Source organism: Maylandia zebra, linkage group LG3, assembly GCF_041146795.1.
Source record: "Maylandia zebra isolate NMK-2024a linkage group LG3, Mzebra_GT3a, whole genome shotgun sequence".
Lineage (NCBI taxonomy): Eukaryota > Metazoa > Chordata > Actinopteri > Cichliformes > Cichlidae > Maylandia > Maylandia zebra.
Genome location: NC_135169.1, coordinates 37,974,196 through 37,995,414, shown reverse-complemented (window position 1 = coordinate 37,995,414; position 21,219 = coordinate 37,974,196). Strand labels below are relative to the sequence as shown.

Here is a 21,219-nt window from a genome sequence, read left to right as displayed (position 1 = left end):
ATTCCACTAATAGCTAATCACACTGCCAAAGAACAGCAAGTGGCTCACAGGAGGAAAAAATACATGTGAGTAAAATACATCCAAATAACCAGATTTTTATTTTAGTAATAATAATAACTGTTATTATAATGAAGCAGCTATTCTGGTTCTTGTGTGGAACAGCTGGAAAAAAAATCACATATTTAAATCTGGCACAAACACAGAGCAGTGTGTTTTAAAGCACTTTGAAAACACTCCTATGCTACATCACGTTGCTCCCCATTTATCTAGACAAAAAGTTGTTCCTGTACAGTGCAAAATATGTAATATCATTATGTAAATATCCATAGAAACGACTTCTCCAGTCAGCTGGCAAAACAGAACACAATTATACAAACGCGTTTCAGTTAAAAGTGGGTGATCAGGTACATTCAGTTAAAAACTCTAACTTAAAAGTATAAATCTGGTAATTTGCCATATTTTTTCTTACTGTCAACAAATATACAAAATGAAAATAAAATAAAAAAGTGTTCTCCCTCCTCTTATTAACTCTCCAAGCTAAAATGGCATTCCAAAATTATGGACTGGTGATATGCCCACACAACCTAGCTTCATTCAACCTGCAGACTGGTGCTTATTTAATTAGATAATGACTCAAATGCACACTAACATAATATTTGGGAAAACCAAGAAAGCCAAGTATTCAGTGATGGATGTTTTGTGGTCAAGTAGTTTTTTATCTTCTTTCTGCCGTCTACAAGTGTGTCCTGACAGCTGCAATATTGTGAAAAGGTTCATTTATTTTCAATTTATTTGAAATATTCATTGCATTCATTGTATTCATTGCATGCAATGTGAAATATGTCTGACAAGTTTTTTTCTGTAACTTTGATGATAGGTCATGAAAATCAGAAATCCGGTATCTCGTTATCTTATGATTTCATTCTCAGTTTGAGTAAATTACTATTCACACGTCATAAATACTGTATTTCTCTGAGTCTATTTAAGGCCTCGTAACCACGATCAACAGGAAGACTGCTGACTTGACGACTGTCCAGATGTCACCAACACCCTCCATAAACAGAGTGAACCACCGACAGTCTCAACTGAAAAGACTGGCTGTTTTCACTGAGAGCTGAATTGAAGCATATTAATGGACAGTTGACTTGAAGGGAAACGTGTGGTAGGATAAGTGCATGAGCAACAGGAATAATTGTAGCCTTTAGAGGACTGCCAAAAAGTCGATTCAAGAATTCAAGAGCTTCACAAGAAGTGGACTGAGGCTGGTGACTTGGCATCAAGGGCCACCGCGTGCAAATGTCAGCTGGTCGTGGCCAGAAGGTTAGTGATTTGATCCTTGGCTGCTCTGGTCTGTGTGCAAGTGTGCAAGTATCCTTGGGCAAAATACTGAACCCCAAGTTGCTCTCCAATGTATCCATCAGAGTGTGAATGTATGTGAATGTTACACAGAAAGCACTTAGGTGTAGAAAAAAAGCGCTTGTATGAATGGGTGTGAATGGTTGAATTAGGCATGTTAGATCAGAGAGCTTTGAGTGTTCAAGTCGAGTAGAATAGTGCTGTACAAGAACCAGTCCATTAGCATTTACCACTTTGATTCCTAATATCAAGCCACTTCTGAACCAGAGATGTCAGAAGTATCTTACCTGGGAAAGAAATGTCCCAAAATTTTATATGTTATTTGAAAGTCTCAGTCCTAGTGCCTGGAGGAGAGTGGAGCGGAGTGTTTAAAGTCCAGTGTGAAGCTTCTGCAGTCCTTGATGAACTGGGTTGCTGTTATTAACGGTTGGTCCACTGTGTTTTATGAAGTCCAAAGTAAAAGGAGCATCTACCAGGAGGTTTCAGAGCACATCAAGCTTTCATCTGCTGGCGAGCCTTACGGAGATCCTGATTTCTTTTTCCTGCACCTGCCCCGCTTCAATAACAACCTCAGCAGAGCCACAGATCACCTCTGCATACTTTTAAAAAGTCGGGCATCTCTCCTTCATAAATAATTCTATGATTGACGTTAGTGAATGTTGTACTGGATGTGTGATTTTCATGAGCTATAAAACATACCGGTAATTAGAAAAACTAAAACAAACAAAGCCTTGGCATATTTCATTGTACGTGTGATGTATACAAAATATAACTTTCAATTTTTAAAAAATAAATAAATAAAGCTTTTAAAGACTGACCTGTGTATTAATGGAAATAGTCTAAACATGCACATTAATTGTTGTCTATACTTGAGAAATTCAAAGAACAGGGATGCTTGGGAAGTTGGAAAATACTGAGAAACCGACCAACTAATTGATTTTGGTGACAGTAACAAAGAATAAAGCCTCTCACCAGACTCATCCTTTAAGATTAGGGTGTAAATGTCAAATGCCTTTGGCTCCTTTAGGTATAGCATCTCTGAGAGAATTAGACAAAGTGCATCAATATTAAGTGACTGACATGACACTGCAAAGTAGTCTAACACAGTCAATACAGAACATGGCAATAATGTGCAGCAGCTGAGCCTCCACATTTAGGTCTGCATCCATTCACTGACAGGACATTATACAGAAGCAGGAGCAACAAAAGTCTTTCCCTCTTTGCCCGTCGTCGCTCGGCTGCTTATCGACCACCAGCCTCCGTGTGTGCGATGTTAAGTGGGGCAAGAACAGGTTTGAAATGATTCTAAAGTTGTTGGAGTAGAGGAAGGCCACCTTTTACATGTCGCTCAGAGTGAAGAAGGGACCTCATCTCCAGCTGTGCGTCCCCTCAGCTTTAGATGAGCCAATGACTTATTCAGTGAAATAGACTGGCTGTGTGGTTTCTGGGGAATGCTGTTCCTGATGAATCACAGATCCCTTGTTTGCCGTCACTCCCCAACGTCTCCACCCTATCTGTCGTCTTACCCATCTCTTCTTTATCTTTTTGCCCATTCATCCTCCCCCACATCGCCACCTTTTCATTCCTGTCCGCCCACCGTCTTCCTTATGGTTTTTTTTTTTTTGCTCTCTTCTTCACCTTCCACCCACTTCTTTGTCCCATCTTTCGACTCTCTTTTCTCTTTCTAACAATAACCTGTCCTCTCTTTCTCTCTCCTGTTCTTTTTTTCTCTCCACCCACCTTTTTTTTCTGCAAGAGGCAACCTTTATTTTTGGCCTGCACTGTAGCGTGTGCATATGTCACGTCCTGCATTTGCCATTAACTGATCCTCTGGAGACAGTAGTCGTTCTCTGTGTCTAAAGAGCTGTTATGGCCAGACGAAGGGTACAGGTCACGTCGGAGTAGCCTGTTGACGACGGTGACCAGGACTTTCTTGTACTGCTGACGTAGGAGAGAGTAGGCAAATGGGTCAGACGCAGCCTTGCTATATGTCAGGCACTTACTGATGATTCCCCAGTGGCGGTTGACGTCCACGAATGGGAGAAGCTCAGCCAACCTGAAGGGGCATCAGGAGAAACATGACTAAACAGAGTGCATTTTAGTGAAGGTGCCGCTCAGAGATTTGTCCTGATGTCATGTCAGATGATTAGGTAAGACTGACCATAAAACCTTTAACACGTTAGGTACTCTATAATGATCATAAAAGAGGCTTGGAAATGCAATTGTGTGCTCTTTTTCTTTTGCAATGGTAGGTGTAACGTGGTGAAATTGTTTTTATAACTCTGCCCTTTCAAAAGAAGGAGATCTTTTATCATTTTTTCACCTCGGATTTTTATGTTCAGACCACTCGTGTTATTAATGATCAAAAGGAACTGTGTGGCAGATTTTTAAATGCCTAAATGAAAAACAAACCAAACAAAGAACTCCATTTCGACCAAAGTTGGGAGGCTGTGTGAAACGTTAACAAAAACTAATAATCAAAAGCTATTTTTAACTAAAGAACAGCACACAGACTAAATATTAGCTGATGAAACTGATCATTTTTCTTGTTTTCTTTCAATTAAATCTGACTTTTTTTTAAATCACAGATGCTGTGTCCTCTGGATTAAAGAAGACCTGCTGTGGTCCCTGACCTTGGCCCTGTTTTCAGTTTGCTTAGTAAAAGTATCTAGATTTGAATTTTCCCTGTAAAGTCCGATTCAGATTTTTTGTTATTGTATTTTTTGTTCCTGTTTTTGGTTGGAGCTTTTGCTATTTCTTTCTTTTTTCTTTGAAACATGTCTCCTGTATCTGAACTTTACTCCCTCCCTCTGGTTGTCTTGATTGTTTTCACCTGTTTCATTTCATCCAGCTGTTTCCACGTCCCTGTTTACCCCATGTGTATAAATAGCCCTCTCCTTCCACTGAGCCTCAGTTTATGTATATTTGTGTCTTTAAGTCTCAGAACTATGACAGGATCATTGCTTTCTGTTATCAGAGCGCACTTCAAAAGCTGTCGTCTCTGACAGTGTGAAGGTGCATTAGTGCACACTACATGAGTACTATGCACATTTATGATGACCCACTAATGCTGAATAATGCATGCAAGTTTCAAAGTGACATATGCTGCCACACAGACAATGTCCTTTTCAGGGAAAGTGCAACCTATTATAACACCAAGACAACACCAAAATTGTGTTGTGTGTGTAATCTAACAGTATGACTCTGCAGTAAAGGGGTCCTGATGATAGATTGGCTACCCTGCAGACCAACCACCCTTTATTTTTATGATTAAAGTTTTTTTTAAAAAAGCCAAAATGTTAATGTTACTATAAATTTTGATAGAACTAAGTTTCCTAAGTAAAGAAAGAAAACGTCAGTAGGCTTATTTACTGTGGCGTATTTGTCATATTATACCAAGAATAACCTTCCAATTGCTCCAGTTGTTAAGCTGTCCTCCTACTGAATGCATTTTTATATTTTACTTTCTAATAACCTAAAATTCAGCTTTTTTGGCTGAAGAGGCCAGTAAACAAAAGCAAAATATAGATAGATACCCAAAAAAGGCCATGAAGACTCTCATCGTGTTTAAGGAATTGTGAGGTTTAACTCTCACAGGAGAGACTTGATCAAGGATACTCTACTGAGCAGGTGAAAAAATACATTTGAAAACTTCAGCATGTAGAAGAAACTCTGAAGCAGCACAGGGACAGACGTGTCCCTGTCTCACCAGTTAATGTTTTTTTTAAACATATTGATCCCATCAAATTAAAAATGAACAGATAGATTTCAAAACATGGTCTCATTTGACACATGTTTTTTTTTTTTTTTAAAAAGGGGTTATATAGTTGTCTAAGGAGCTTAAAAAAGAAGATGCCTGGTCTCATCTAAGAATCTTCTTCAATTAAACAAGTCCCATCACCTTCTTTTCAAGCTCCTTAGACTACTATGACCCGGATTGCTGAGAACCTGCACAGATATTTAAATAGTTTCCACATCTTTATGTTGGTTACTGAATTAAATGCTAAAGCATTTTCAGTGCCACGTTAACATCAAATCAAAACATTAAAAAAGGTGGAGAAATTATCATTTTTAAAGGCATTACATATGACCATAGATATTGTGTAGATTTTATTAAGGCGCTTCAAATTATCCAATAAAGAAGTTTTTTCTGTCCAGTGGAGATTACATTTTCTTATTTATTTATTTACTTACTTACTATACTATCAGTTAAAGTATTTGAAACACAGCGTAGGGTTTTGCCTTTTTCAACTTAAACCACACAGCTGAGCGCCTCTCCACATTTCTAACACAGTCTCCTGTATTCTTCTGGTCAGGGGGGATGTGGAACAGTGAAATCAAACACGACCATCAAAATACCACAGAGGCAAAGACTACTTTACAAGTACAAAAGATAAAATATGCGTATGAATTATCATAATTGGATGCTTAGGTGCCAACTGCCACACTAGACACTTCCTGTGGGCAGGCACGGTCAGTGGGGGGTTACTCCACCTCAAACGCTGCTCTTTGCTAATTTGTCCTCCTTCTTCCCTTCCATATATGAGCACACCACAAATGTCAAATTGATGGATCATCAGCACCGCATCTGGGCGATTTGTGGCCCACTAAAGCATTTCCACGCTTCTCTGGGAGCCTCTTTGGTTCTTTGAACTGTATCTATTGTCCTAGACTCTAATGCGTGTCTTTCACTGGAAGTAGCCTGCCATGTTTATGTACAGCGCAGCACAGGTGGCTAATGAGCCATATCACAGTTTAAGGAAATGATCATTGAAATTATGAGCGGTGTGCTGTCAGCTTGGAATAAACTGTTTGCTTGTATCTGATCGGACATTGTGAGTTTGTACTGCATTAGCATGTGAAGAAAACAGGTCTGCAAAGCTGATCAGCGTGGATGCAGATCTCAACATGCTGGCTAAATGTATTTTTTACTTAGTCAAATGCCGTCGAAGATGTATTATTTTACAAATGTGTGGGGTCAGTTATTTCTTAAGCAGTTGTTTTGCAGTAAGTTGAATTATGTATGAGTTGACTCACCTTGTGATTACATAAGGAGCAAAGCAGATGATAAATGAGCCGATGAAGATGCTGATCTTCTTCGTGGCTCTCTGCTTTCTCCTCTTTTGCTCTGCTAAGCATCTTTGTTTCACGCTGAAAACAGCAAAGAACATTTAGACTTTTTTGCCACAAGGCCACTGTCAAAACAGACCGGGAGAAATCATGCTCACAATACACGAGGTGAACTACCTTGGGTGAATATCGACTAGCAGGAACAGAGTCTGCATGGTGATAATGTCAATCCTCTTGCAGTGAAACCTAGCGACCTTCAACACCTTCAAATAGGTGAAACACAAGATGAGCAGGGACAGAATGAAACTGGTGGCGTGGAAAACGATAGTGAAGATTGTAAACTTAATCCTGTCGCTGCCTTCCTCGCTCGGCTGCAAGGTGCAGGACGCGTAAACGTCGCTGTAGTCGACCCAGGAGAAGAGCAGCGCCGTCAGGGAGAAGGTAAAGGAGTGCAGCCAGGAGTAGCACACCATGATCAGTGCGTCCTTGTAGCGCATTTTGGTGGAGTAACTGAGCGGGAAGACGACCGCTATCCACCGATCTATGCTGAGAGCCGCCATGCTCAGCATGGTGTTTGCGGTGAGAAAAGTCTCCAGAAAGCTCACCGTGTGGCAAACGCAATCTCCAAAGGGCTGCTGCTTTCTGATAATCCCCACCAGAGTGGCCGGCATGTTCAAAACAGTGATGAGTATGTTGCAGAAAGACAAGTTCATGGTGAAAACACCGGGCACCTGTCGGCGTATCTCGGTGCTGTGGACGAAACATAGCAGCACCAACAAGTTGGACAACAGCGAGACGATCGCGACCACGACGATGAACAAAGCGAAAATGATTTCAGCAAAGTCCATGTCTCACTCCAGAAAGTCCACTCGCACGTTACCTGCGCCTGTTGTTGCAAACGAGAACTTCAAATCCACCATGGTCGCTCATCTCTCCGGCGGCTCCACGCACTCGTTTCACTTAGATCCTCGTGCGTCCGCGCGCCGCCGCCGCCGTACTTTCCAAATTCCTCGAGCGCTATCCAGCGTGCTGAACCCAGCAGTCACCATCTCTCTCTCCCCCTCTCGCTCTATAAGCTCACCGACCGCTTCCCACTTACATCCGACAGGTGCGCGTGTGGCGCTCTGCGATGCGCGGGGGTCACGTCTTTCAGCAGCCAAGACAGTTTGAACAACACGCGAACGGAACAGCCATCAGGCAGAGAGCGATCTGTGGGGCACCGAGAAAAGCAAGTTGATGAATGACTGAACAAAAACCTGTTCACAGAAAAAATGAACCCAAGCTTCACCTCGTTTCCTACATGTTTTGTCGATGCCTCGTTCGGCTCACCTTGAGCAAACTTGAGCACAAACACAAGTCGTCACGCTTCAGTTATTCACCGTCGAGTTTTGCACTGATCGCCCTTTGCTCCCAATCAGCGTGGATGTGGAGGCAAAGGGCGCAGATAAACTCCGGCATGTGTTTCTGAATAATGGGAAACGGCTCAGCCGTCATCAAATGGCACAAGGTGCACACGCCCCCCTTTTGCTCATATGAATTATTTATTACGCGCGTAGATTTGGCCTGTCATATTTTCTGTAGATGCAAAAATAAACAAATAGTTTGAAGGAAGGACTGTTAGAATGTCACTTTTTAACGGGATTTTAGCCTAAAATTTGACTTAAATATACGAAGATACAATTATTTGCCACGAATTGCTGCAGTAACAGTAAAACATCTTTTTCTTTACACAATTTTATCTTAATATGTTTAATATGTTCATGTTATGCGGCTTTTTGCTTTTACTCCATAGTACAAAGTTTTCTTTTCTATGTTATAAGATGCAGTTATTGCACTTTGTATTCCATACTATTAATTTTAAAATAGTTACTTGTTTGTATGACAGCTCAAGCTAACCAGCAGTACATAAGTACTTAAAAACATCAATAGGTGCAAAATTCAAGAGAGAAAATATACACATATTAATCATCAGACATAGTACCGTCATGCATATGATACATACAATATCAAGGGGGAGCAGGCTTGGGGTACATCCCAAAGGCCCAGGTCAGCAGGGCACAGGGAAAGGAGAGACACCAGCTACTCCAGGAAGAGGTCCGAGCAGGTGTGGAGGAGGAGCGAGTAAGCAGAGCTGTAGGCCTTAAGCGGCAGGGAGCATGGACAAGGTGGGAGAGCACCTTGCAGCGCAAGGTCACCTGGGCAAACATCATGCAGGCAGACTTCCACCGGATCCGATTCCTAGTGCAGGCAGTATACGACACTCTGCCAAGCCCAGCAAACCTCCATTTGTGGGGAAAGAGCGAGACACCTGCCTGTCCCCTGTGCTCTGGAAGAGGGACCCTAGAACACCTCCTTAGCAGCTGCCCAAGGGCCCTGGCCGATGGTCGGTATCGTTGGCGGCACGACCAGGTGCTCAGAGTAGTTGCTGAAAAGATTGCCTCAGCAATCAGCATCAGCAAGCATCATCATGCTACGAGGAAGGCAATCTCTTTTATTAAGGCTGGAGAGAAACCCCAGGGGCGCCCACATTTGACAACTGGCCTTCTCCACACAGCCTCTGATTGGCAGCTACAGGCTGACCTGGGTAAACAACTAAAGTTTCCTCAGAACATTGCAGAAACATCACTCCGGCCAGACTTGATAATTATTTCTGAGGCCTCAAAACAGCTGATCATGCTGGAACTCACAGTGCCCTGGGAAGAGCGGATTGAGGAGGCTAATGAAAGGAAACGAGGAAAGTACCAGGAACTAGTGCAAGAGTGCAGGGGAAGGGGCTGGAAGACTTTCTATGAGCCCATAGAAGTGGGTTGTAGGGGCTTTGCAGGACGATCACTCTGCAAAGTTCTAGGCCGGCTGGGCGTGGCTGGGGCAGCCAAGAAGAGGGCCATCCAGGCTGTGAGTGAAGCGGCAGAGAAAGCCACAAGGTGGCTGTGGATTAAGAGGGCTGATCCGTGGGTAGCTACTGGTACGCAAGTCGGGGCCTGATCACCCCCGGCTGGGTCCCCTGGGCGAGGGTGTATGATGTTGTGAGACCCGAAACACCTGATGACCCTAGGATACATCACTGAAGATGTGTACCAGTGCATCCAGGAGATGTGTCTTTATAGTATAGTATAGTCATGCATCACATAATGCCTGCACTTACTTTAGACACTTTAAATATATTTTAAATATATTTTGATTACACAACCCGTGGACTGTTAAGCTACACAGAATAAGAAAAATGAACGTTTACTTTTGTCATTTGTTTTTTAAAAAATCCTAAATAAAGATATGTGTAAATTCTTATACAGCACCAATTTTCACACAATCAAACCTCTAACTGAGCCTGAAAACTGTGTTTTTTATTTTTGTTTAAACCTGCTGTGTTTTTGGTCCCACTCTCCCACCGACTTGGAAAGACTCACTGAAATGCCCTTGCTTTGCAGATCAAACACCAGCTGTCTCTCGGGAGTCCATGTGGTTATATCCTTTTATTAATTTGGCAATAATCTTGTTAATAACGTATGTAACTCAAAGTTAAATAATCCTGGATCTACTGACTTCTAATCGGCCACAGAAGCAATAGGTCTTTAATTAAGAAAATGAGTTCTTCCCCCTCTGTCAGCCTTCTGTCAGTTCGCAAACCTTTCAATGGATGCAGATAGTGTTATAATCCATTTTAGCTAGTTATTTTGGTCGCACTGAAGTTGTTCATGTTAATGACTTTGGAAGGTGGAGCTTTAAATCATTAGTAAGTGAAACATTTGCTATATATACAGCCATAAGTCTTTCTTAATGTCAAGGTACAAGGGGGGTTTCCTTAAACCTCAGTACGACAGTGCTCTGTTTAATAAAGCGATTAGTTATAAATTATAGTATTTTATAAATGCTTACAGGGTTAAATGTTATGTCAAAGGATGTAACTTTTGGAACATTTCACTGCCTGACAATTTAAAAACTGGTGTTAATAAAACAAAGTTTGGGTTCACAACCATTATTAATCATTTAAACAAGAATAAAATGTTAATCAAATTAAGTTTGAATCAGTTTACATCATGTTGTTAGTTAAATACCAGTCTGTTTTTATATGAATTCAGACTTTATAATTGCCCATAAATTGGTCAATAACCATAGTAGTTTACTAACCATTAACAAAGTTGTTTCTGCCTTAAAAACTCTTAAAGTGTAAATTGATTAAGTGCAAGGGGACATGCCGTGGTCACCCCGTCTCCACAACATTCTGCAATTTTCGGTGTTTTTGTAACATCTCAGTGAGGCATTTTTGTCTAAAGGAAAAAGGGAATTGCACTTCAAAAAGCAAAAACTGTACAAGCGGCACTCTGTGTTCCAATAAATGAGATAAAACTCCAGGTAAGGTAGCCAGCAATAGAAGTGCACTTCACTAATGTTCGTGCTTGTTACTGAGTCATGCTCAGTTCTGCAGAAGCTCGCGTAGACAGTGACTCACCGGGGTCAGACACAGCCTGCAGGGGTTTTGTGTATCTTTTTTCGTTTTCACTCGCTTCATACTCCCACATGTTATGAGGCTTGTGCCCGAATCCCCTTCCCCTCCAATTAAGAGCAGCAGTTTATTTATTAAAGAGTGATGCTGTATCTGAGAATTGACTTTACTCTGTGCCCACGGCTTTGTTCGCAGCAGTCGTAGTTGAGTCTTAAGCGATTAGGTGAGTCATCAGTAAGTGTAGTAGCGTAGTTTAGGGAAACCCTGAGGCAAACTATCTGCCCTCAAAGGCATCATCATCATCATCATCACAGCAGCTGATGAAGGTCTCCATGAGCACTGTATTCAAGCTATAATTAAGCTACAGCGTTTTGTATGCGTGTGTATGTGTGCGTGTGTTTATATGCAGGAGTCAGAAAGTCAGTGAGAAAAAGGCAGAAGTGGGTGATGTCAGTTCACTACAAACAAGTGATCAAATGCCTGGGAGAGCGCTAGCTGAGCTCCTGGGGGGAAAGTGCAAAGCTATTTATAGCCCTGATGGGAGTCACCTCCAATATAACTCTCTGCACCGCTGTACTACACAACTGATGCATCATAGTGGAAGCCCTGAACAGCTTCAGAGCCTCAAATGACATTCCTTTGAGAAGATGCATTTATGTACATGAAGCAATCATCCACTGCTGTTTTGTTGTCCCCTCCTCCAAAATGCCTCAAGGCCTTTTAGCAGTTTAGAAGAAGGCATTCAAACAGTGCGAAAAAAATCTTCTAATTATCCACCATCGACTGTAAAACAAATCCAACTTCACAATAAAAAAGGACGCTGGTCCCCGAGAGTTTAGACAACATTCAGTAAATTTTCATTTCTGAATGTGTGAGTCAGAATGAGCCACAAGGTAAATGTAAGGGAGCAGATGGGATGGGCTGGATATGCACTGTTGCTTCCAGATACAACAATAAGTAAACACACAATAAAAAAACACACAATATTTTTGTTTGATAGGATGATCACCCTGTTAGCTTAGGCTACTGCAGTCATAAATTCTTAGTGTGACTCAGCTGAGACACATAACAGGCTGTGGACTGGTCACCTACGCCGCTGTCTTTCGCAACCTGCTACAGAAGGAGGTGCCAGGCATCGGCTACTGGAAACAAGGATCTATGCAAACAGTGGCTCTGTGTGATGCTCGCCATCAAATAATCAGAAAATAGAAAAAGCAGAGGTAAAATGAGAAAAACACCCGAGGACATGTAGGTGGGTTGAATCAAGAGGACAGGATTGGTCCTTTAGCTTATTTTTCACTTCTGTGTAGTGAGTGGGAGGGTATTCTGTGCTTCTGATGTTCAGCGTGGGCGGGTAAAAGTTTCCAGTCTGAGGGTCAGGACATCGTGAGGCATCACCTGCTTCATTACATGGGATAAAACATTCGACTGATTACCAGAGGAGGTGCGAGTGACATTAAAAGAGTCGAATTTATTTAGAAAAACGGTCGATGCATCTCCGTGAGGAATTGCTCCAACAGCTTTCACACAGCTGAGATGTAAGTTATCCCCAAAGTGAAGTGTTTTCAATATGAAGAAAGTTTTGAACATGTGCATCAGTCTTACTGAAACACATCTCAGCTAGGGTTTTACAACTTGAAGGAAATAAGGCTATTGTGGCAGAAACCACCACTTGCACTCATCAGCCACTTTATTAGATATAGCCTTAATTCTTTACTGAACAAGTTCAACAAGGTGCTGGAAACATTCCTCACAGATTTTGGTCCATATTGTCAGGATAGCATTAAACAATAGCTGCAGATTGGTCAGCTGCACATCCATGATGTAAATCTGCTGTTCTACCACAACCCAAAGGTGCTCTATTAGACTGGGATCTGGTGACTGCGGAGGACATTTGAATACAGTGAACTCAAGTTATGTTTAAGAAACCAGTTTAGAGTGATCTGAGCTTTGTGACATGCTCTGTAATCCTGCTAGAAGCAGACATCAGAAGATATGTACATTGTGATCATAAAAGGATTGGTTGGCTGTATCTCGGTTGTAAGGTGTGGTTATTTTAGTTACCTTTGCCTTCCTCTCAGTTCAAAGCAATCTGTCCATTCTCCTCTGAAATCACCAGTAAGGTATTTTAACCATTACTGGATATTTTCCAGTTTCAGACCATTTTCTTTAAACCCTAGAGATGGTTGTGTGGGACCAGCCCTGCTCAGTTTGAACCTTAGCGGGTCACCTTCATTGTGTCTACATAACTAACTGCTTTGAATTACTGAAAGGTGATTTGCTGATTAGATATTTATATTAAGGAGCAGTTAAACGTGTAACCAATAAAGTGTCCAGTGAGTGCATACTGTAAGTAGGTTACATCCACAAACAAGTGTCTGACTGTTGGGACCCATTGCGAGATGGTTTCTCTTTCATATTTTTCTTTTGCATGAAAGAAATTGATTAATTGAAAAAAATGTGCAGATTAAAGATATGATGTCAAATCAAATCTGGACAAAACAGCCTCATATCAAATAAGTAATACTGCTGTTTGGTACATGTGGTGTTTAAAGGCTTAAATTACACCAAGATGGGCTTTCAGTGCCGATATAGAACAACACAATGAATATTTTCGCAGCGTAGGCAAGACTGAAAGTGAGCTCACTGAGAGCAAAATTGGTTCTTTGTGAGCATGTCACAGCCTCAGCCTCATAACAAAAAGCTCTCTGAGAGCTCTTCAGATTTCCATTAACCAATGATCTTATGCAACATTGTCTGACGTTCATAAAGGCCTATATCACGATCACCTCAAGCCAGTAGAAGTGCTCATGTTCAGAAAAAGTGTGATCTCAGTGCAGTCATGAAATCCCCCTGCAGCCCTACAAGTACCTGATGTCACTTGGATCCAGCAGCTGTGCTGCGCCTTTTTAAATACGCTGCCTTTACAGCGTCCCCAGAGCACAGAGCAGCGCCTGAGGACAGGAAGGAAGAGGGGGAGGATCTCAGGTCATGCGTTAGGTAACTCAGCAGTCGGTATGTCTTGTCTTGGAGGCACAGCACAAGATACAGTAGAGGGTAACACGATGCTTTTGGACAGGTACATGGAATAAAGAGGATCAAGCAGTCCACAGATCCTTACTGTGTTCCACTGAACCGCTAAAATATTCACAGATTGAACTGGTTGTTGCTCTCATGTTAACCATACTAAAAAAAACTGAATTTCTTTGTACAACAATCATAAACTTTAAAGATACGTCCTGTTTTTTTCCTCACAGCTACTTTGATTAGACAGAACAGTGAGTAAACTTTTGGTCAGTTTTGGTATTATTAAAAATGGGAACACACGGCTTCATTCATAGCCAAAATAACAAACTGTTATTGTGGCATTTGTGCTGATAAGGTTTATGAGGCAGTGAGCTTGGGACGGAGTGCAAATATAAACTGAAAACCTTGTTTTAATGTTTTAATCTAGTTGGAAATAAGAGCAGTTTGACTCTGCCAGGGCTGAAAAGTCCCTTCAGATAGTGGAAATCTTGGCCCGGGGATAACATCAAGTGATTGCCTGGATTTTTCTTATTGCTCTTTGATATGCGTTTGTGAAGATGGGATGCAAAATTGTCCAATTTTGTTTAGTTGTTATAACCATGTCATAACTTTCGCAATAAACGTTCTTGGACCTAGATTAACTCCTAACATCTGATTAAAAACTAATCCTGGAAAACCAACCACAAGTTTTTGAGTAATCCTAATCAATAAAAATCTATAACATCCTTGAAGGAGGCATTGAAACCATGTTAATATTTTAACATTGGATGTGCAGTTCTTGGTTGCAGGACTTGAACGCACCATTAAACTCTAATCTTGCTCAGAACAGTTCCTGCTAGCAGTTGCAATCCATAGCTAACTATAACAAATCAATGTTAGTTACTAGAAGTGATGAATTGTTTTTTGCATAGTATAATGTGCAGTGAATCTAAATGATAGCGACACTGAATGGTTATCAATCTAAAATCTTTTTTTAACAGCTTGGAAAATGGACTTGCATAACTACGTGATTGGTCCTAATTTCATACACACCTATTCAGCATCTGCGAGTGTATACAGTAAATTGATATAACATCAGTATAAATAAATATCCAGCTAATTGTTTGTGTTCATATTAACTATAGGTCAGCTGGTTAGAAACAAGGTCAGAAGTTATTAACCTTTAAAGGAAGATCACGCTCATACTCCAATGATTCATTATGTACAAATGAATTTCATGTTGAGGTTTGCATTTATTTATTTTTTCATGCCTCCAACAGCTCATTAATCTTTACACACACTATGACTTTCACTTCTTACAGCTTCTGCAAACCACAGTTTGTTCAACGTTGTATATGTAACGTAGAATTGTTTATGTTTGGGGGAGTTTTTATTTTTACCTTCATGGGCGCTGCCTGCCTGAGAAGTAACCAGTGAGAATAAAAGAGCGTGGGCGTGCAGTGAATGACAGCTCGGGATTTTTGTTTACAGGGTTAGTAGTGCTGTGACAGATGGGCCACCTCCACACTTCTCAGTGTATGACAACATACCTGAAGCGCCACACAGAAACAAAACCGAACTCAAACATCTGCCATGCGTGCGTTCATTTCTGTGCTACATCTAATGGTGACAAGCACCAGCGTTTGCAGTTTGTCTGTTAGACAGTGTGTTGCACCTTCAGAAAAGATGTTATAAAAAGTGACATTAAAACTTTTGTTCTATTGTCATTATTGTTGGAATAATATTCTTATCTTTATGTCTTTTTATATATTCATTTTGTAACTTTACCTGCTGGAGTAGTTTGTCAGTGCTCATGTCATATGATCATCAAGTTACACAAATTTATGTCAAACATCAATATAAAAACCACTTTGAAAGGTTCAGGTTCACGTTACTTTATTCGTTCCTGTATGTAGCTTTGGTCTGCAGCAGATGAGTCATCCATCCTCACGAGTACATTTCCAAAACAAACGCAGTTACAATAGAAAACAGAATAGATAGAATACAATATGATAAAGAATTTACACTGTAACATGTAACAAAAATAATTTGTTCATCTGAGTTTTGGCTGATGGAACGATGCAGTTTTGTATGTTGTTGTGCACTTTGTGAAGTCTTTAAGAAACTCACTCTGCAAAGGCTGAAAACTGTCTGGTAGAATTGAACCAGCCAACCTCTGTAACTGTGTGGTATACAGAGATGCTGGGTTCAGCTATTGCTCACCGCTGAGTGAGTTTCTGTTGTTCACGGGTAAGTATTAAAACCATGACACCAAGTAAAAGGACAATAAAATAGAAATCATTGCGGTTTTGTCAGTCTGAAAATAAATAAATACGTTTCTTCAAACTTCAGACACTTTTGCCTTCAGGCTTCTTTTTTTTTCTTACACACAACTTGGCTCAAAGTTCAACTTTAAATTAATAACAGCTCCAAGATATTTATAAGACTGATCAGATCCTTAATGGAAGTCACATCTTTGGTCTCAGATTTGTAATTGAAGATAGAAGTCATCACACCATTTAACAAAGTTGCAGAGGAATGGACCATGGCTAACAGAACAATAATAGATCTGCAAACTTTAAAATGATCCTATTTTCATAACTGCTGTTACATGTATTTGGCTAGTGGATAAACAACGACGACGAGAGAACGCTTTCTTGTTGGGAGCCAGTCGAGGAGCAGACTCTATTGCATGGGAGTCCGTTAATCTGGATTTTGTGAGTCCTGTTCATTAAAAATCCATTATTCAGGCTGAAATGTTCTGTTTAAAAGATGAGGCTCAGTTTTGCTGAAGGCTGAAGAAAAATCAGCAAACAGTAATCGAACACGAGCAACTTTTCCCTTAAAGTGTTTGACAATCAGGCTCAAAAAGATCACTGTGGCACCTTCTGCTCCTCTATGTGGTCTAGAAGCTAACTGCATGGGTTCAGGCACATGCTCCGTTTGTCCTCATCAGTTTCACTGTCCCTGATCTAAGGGTGGCTGGCCTGAAATCAATTAGAGTTTTACCTGGATTTAAGTACAGAGACCACCACAGCATCTTTCCATACCTGAGGTACATGGCGTGCCTGTAAGGAGTCATTAAAAGGCAGCAGAACACAGAACTCAACCTCTGAGCACAAGACCTGACTAATCAAGCACAGATATTTTCAGCTTCATGGGACTCGCTTGGTCTTACAGAGCAGAAGGTCATTTTCAGATCCCGTAGTTTAAATAGGTTAAAAATAGTGATTATTTCCAAGCTTGCACCGTAATTCCTGAACCTCATTACTGATTCAAAATTAACAAAACAATCATAAAAACAATTAAGAACAAGTAATTAACTCCGAGTCCAACTGGAAGCCATCTAGTCAATCAGTCATCATGTCCTCTAAGCCAGATTTGTATTTATGTTTAACATTTCTATTTTCAGCTCCTTAGTAGCTAAATAAAAGTCAGATGCTGTACTAGACTCCTCACAGAGTTTGAGATCGTTGCTAGGGTAGACTTTGACTGATTCAGAAGAAATGATCACGTCTCTACAAAACGCAGCACCAAAGCGAACGCAGGAAAATGTCGGTTTCTTCAGCCCCTCGTTACACAATCAGGGATGTCGTCATCATCGTTTGATTGCCTGATTATAAAACAATCGCAGCCTCGCTCTAAAGTCAGTAAAGCATGTTCAGAAGGGGAAAAAACAAACTTGCGAGAGTAGCCTTTTTTTAGACACCCGAGTCTCACTGTGTTTTCGCAGACATCTGATAATGATACGTTATTGCTGGTTGGCAAACAAAAGGAGCATGAAATAGCTTTCATGAGTGCTGTGCAGCTGCCACAGGTAAGGCAGGAAGACTTGTGGTGAGTCATATTCCCATAGCAACGCCTCATTCGAAGAAGTTATCGCACCATCTCTGGCAGCACATGCTCTCGTTGTGGATGTAAATATCTTTTACGTGGAGGCTGCTGTTGTCATTAATGGAGATTACGAGGTCTCCATGAGGTCTCCATTGTCTGCTGCTGCTTATTTTTGTTTGTTTTTTAATTGCATATCAAAGGACGCATGTACAGCTGATAGACTTCCTAACATGTAGGCACAGTGGCCTCCCCCACCATCACGCAGTCCCCGTTTTATCGAACCTGAGCGCACAGAACGGTTTGATCCGCTGCAGGTGCCCAAAGCTCTGTCAAAGCAGTTGCTTTGTTCACAATGAGCCCTCTTTTATCTGGAGACCTAAAGGAGATAGCAGGGGTGAGGACGAAGCATAAATAGATTGCTTTGACCCAATGAGGACAGACCACACAAAGCCACTTTTGAAAGGACTCCTTTAGTGGTTTATTAATGACCCAGCAGGAAATGGCCTACTATTGATGTCTTTATCAATCCTTTTTTACGTGGTTAAAGATTTTCTTTGTGGAACTGTATATATTCCATATGATCCACAGGCATCCTGGATGGTGTCGCAAGGATCTGTGGAAGAATAACGCAGCGAGTTCTGCTCTGTTTCTAACTGCTGGCCGGAGTGTTTGTCTTGGATTTAAAAAGGCATTCCTTTGGTACGGACCAGGGTAACAAACACATTGTTATGGCAGAGGGTTCGTGACCAGAGATTCAGCGCAGCCAACAGGCTGCTGAACCAGGAAAACTGACTTTCTTGGCAGCTTCTCTTGCATGGGGAGCAGAGCAACGGCAAACTGTAACCTGAGTCTGACTGGAATGGATTAACAGTGAGCTCGCAAGCACAGCGAGCAGACACACTGCATTCATTACCATTAGGCGACAGCAGCGCTTTGAAGCCAGTGGGCAGGCAGACCAGGCCAGCAGGCACGTGTTGGTGCATTACAGCTTCTGCAGCCAACTATGAAAAGAGCCTCTTAAAACATGCCAGCCCACTGATGAAGAAAACACTGCTTTGTACAGGCAGGCTTTAATGAACAGCCTTTAGAAATAATGATGTGCAGGCACCAGAACTGCTCTCTAAGATTCATGTGCCACTGCATGTGAAAGCTTTCACTTTAACAGTGACATACAGTGGACACGCATTTAAGCTGATTTGATAGCTGTGTGAAAATAATTTGAAAAGAGAGAAAGGTGCTAAGAAAAAGCTTCTCTCAAAAGTAATCTGTGATATTGGTTTGTTCCTGCTAATCTTTGAAATTGGGGCATTTGTTTTTAATTTTTAAAACCTATTTCAGAGGATTTGTCATCACTTTTTGCTGTCGTAACATTACCTATTAAACACGATCAAAGCGCCCTCTGTCATTTCATGAAAACTGAGCTCTTTAAGGAGGCTGTGAGTTATTTCTGAACAAAACAAATAATTGGATTTTCGCTTAAGAAAATACACAAAAATCTCAAAAACCTTCTCAGTCTTGACATGTACTTTAATTAAAAAGCACTAAATTGATAATTTGGCACAACCTTCAAGCACATCTCTCATTTTCTTGTCAAACATGATCATACTTTCATGCGTCCTAATGCATTCCTGGATCAGGTTAAAATTGGAATAAATTCTGGAGTTTTACTTTTTAGAAGAAACTTTAAAGTGAATATAAAGCAATGCAGGTGGAAAATGTCAATTTGGTTTAAATAAGGACAGGAACAGGTCTGAAACTGCAGTTCCTCTAGTGACCACTTGAGGCTGAATAAAATGGCCAAGTTCAGCCATAACACTCTTGTGTTTATAAGTGCATATAAGAAAATAGTCTTAATCTCTTCAGATATTTTCCTCCATCATAACAACTGAACCTTTTGGCAAGACTGAAAATTGGGTGCATGGCTGCAGATGTGCCGACATAGGTTACTGCACTGGAGCTCTCTGCAGTGTGTGAGCTTTTAAATGGAATTGTGAGCTGTTATTTTATTAGCCAGGCACTTAGCACTAATTACCAGTTATCCATCTCAGTACACATAAAATTGGGTGGTGCTTACTCCTGATGACATCTTCACCCTTTTGTTCAAATATTGTCACCTGTGGTTCCACAATGGCAGCAGCCATAAAGCTAAAGTTCAGGCTTCCAAAGGTGGAGTTCAGATTTTCCATGATGGGCGACATCAAGATGCCTTTTCCATGTTTTACAGTCTTGAGTAAGAATAGTGGATATAAAAAGTCTGCACATGCCTCACTAAAATGTGTTTTAAAGAAATTAGTCCCAGATAAATCATTTTAGAACTTGGTTTGTGTTAATCCGCCATTGTCGTGCTTAAATGTGGAATTCCTCTTCATCTTCAACTTTCTAGTAGATCCCTGAAGGTTTGTGTCTAAATTGATAAGTCTTTGGAACTGCTGATCATTTCTTCCACCTTAAACAAAAATCCAGCACCAGGTGAAGAAACTCATGCCAGGATGCTGCCACCACCATGCTTCACCATGAGTACTGTATGCAGTTCTGTTTTTGTGACAAACATCTCTGTAGGTGTTATGACTAAGAAGCTGAAACTCAGTCTCACAGGACAGAACAAATTTACCCACTTGCTTTCAGGAGGGTTGATGTGCAGTATGTTGTTGTATGTTGGTGCTAATTTAGCCCTTTTTTAACTCCCCCATAGCCATGTAGTAAACAGTAACTGTGTGAATTCCTGGAGCTCCTTAATGATACAGTGGGACTGTTGCAGCCTCCATGATGAGGTTTCTTTGTGTTTTTTCAGCAATTTTAGAGGGACATCCAGTTCTTGGTGATGCCACTCTTGTGCCATATTTACTGGCTACACTGTGTTCCACAGGACATTTAATGCCCTTTTGTACCCTTCTCCTGACTGAGACCTTTTGATGCTTTGTAAACTCTTTGCTGTAAGATGCAACTTAGTATGGAGGTTCGCCACATAATACACACTTTGCTCACAATTTCCCTGCCATATCGGATGTAATACAACCACTGGTTGCTAGGGAAACGTGTAAAGTGATGGACTTGAGTGCAAACACTGTCCAGCTACTCTCCGAGCTGTCATGAAACTGTGAAAAGTGCAACACAATCTGGAAATGAAGACAATTCACCTTTAAAGTAGCATGTTGGCAGCACTGCAGCCAGCATGATTCATTAAGCACATCTTTTACTTTGTGATTCAACCGTTGCCTTTTCCAGTTTGTGTTGGACTTCACAGTTTCACAACAACTCAGAGAGCAGCTGGACTGTGTTTGCACTCAAGTCCATCAATATGGACAGCAATATGCTAGCGGCTAAAAGAATCACAAGGAGGTTTTTCCCAACAGGCTAGGGAATGCATATTTTTTCCCCTAGCGACAGGTGGTGGCCAGGAGTCACTGACCCTCTGTATCCTTGTGCGACTGGGACTTTAGCAAACTTCCATCAATCCATCAATCAATTTATGTTTTTGCCTCAAAACCAGTGGTTGCCAGATGGTCTCT

General features: G+C 41.1%; 1 protein-coding gene across 1 annotated transcript; it reads right to left on the bottom strand.

Annotated features, from left to right (window-relative positions):
• gpr78b (G protein-coupled receptor 78b) lies at positions 1-7,856 on the bottom strand. Its single transcript, XM_004571196.5, has 3 exons — positions 6,604-7,856; positions 6,394-6,507; positions 1-3,412 (listed from the first exon to the last, which is right to left on the bottom strand). Exons 1-3 carry the CDS (start codon positions 7,272-7,274, stop codon positions 3,175-3,177), a joined length of 1,023 nt encoding a protein of 340 aa, XP_004571253.1. The 5' UTR covers positions 7,275-7,856; the 3' UTR covers positions 1-3,174.
• Between the last annotated feature and the right edge of the window lie 13,363 nt (positions 7,857-21,219).

Coding starts and splice junctions, on each gene's coding strand:
- gpr78b (XM_004571196.5), bottom strand. CDS start 7,274: ATGGACTTTGCTGAAATCATTTTCGCTTTGTTCATCGTCGTGGTCGCG. Junction 6,508..6,603: donor CTAGTCGATATTCACCCAAG/GTAGTTCACCTC, acceptor TGCTGTTTTCAG/CGTGAAACAAAGATGCTTAG. Junction 3,413..6,393: donor GCTCCTTATGTAATCACAAG/GTGAGTCAACTC, acceptor ATGCCCCTTCAG/GTTGGCTGAGCTTCTCCCAT.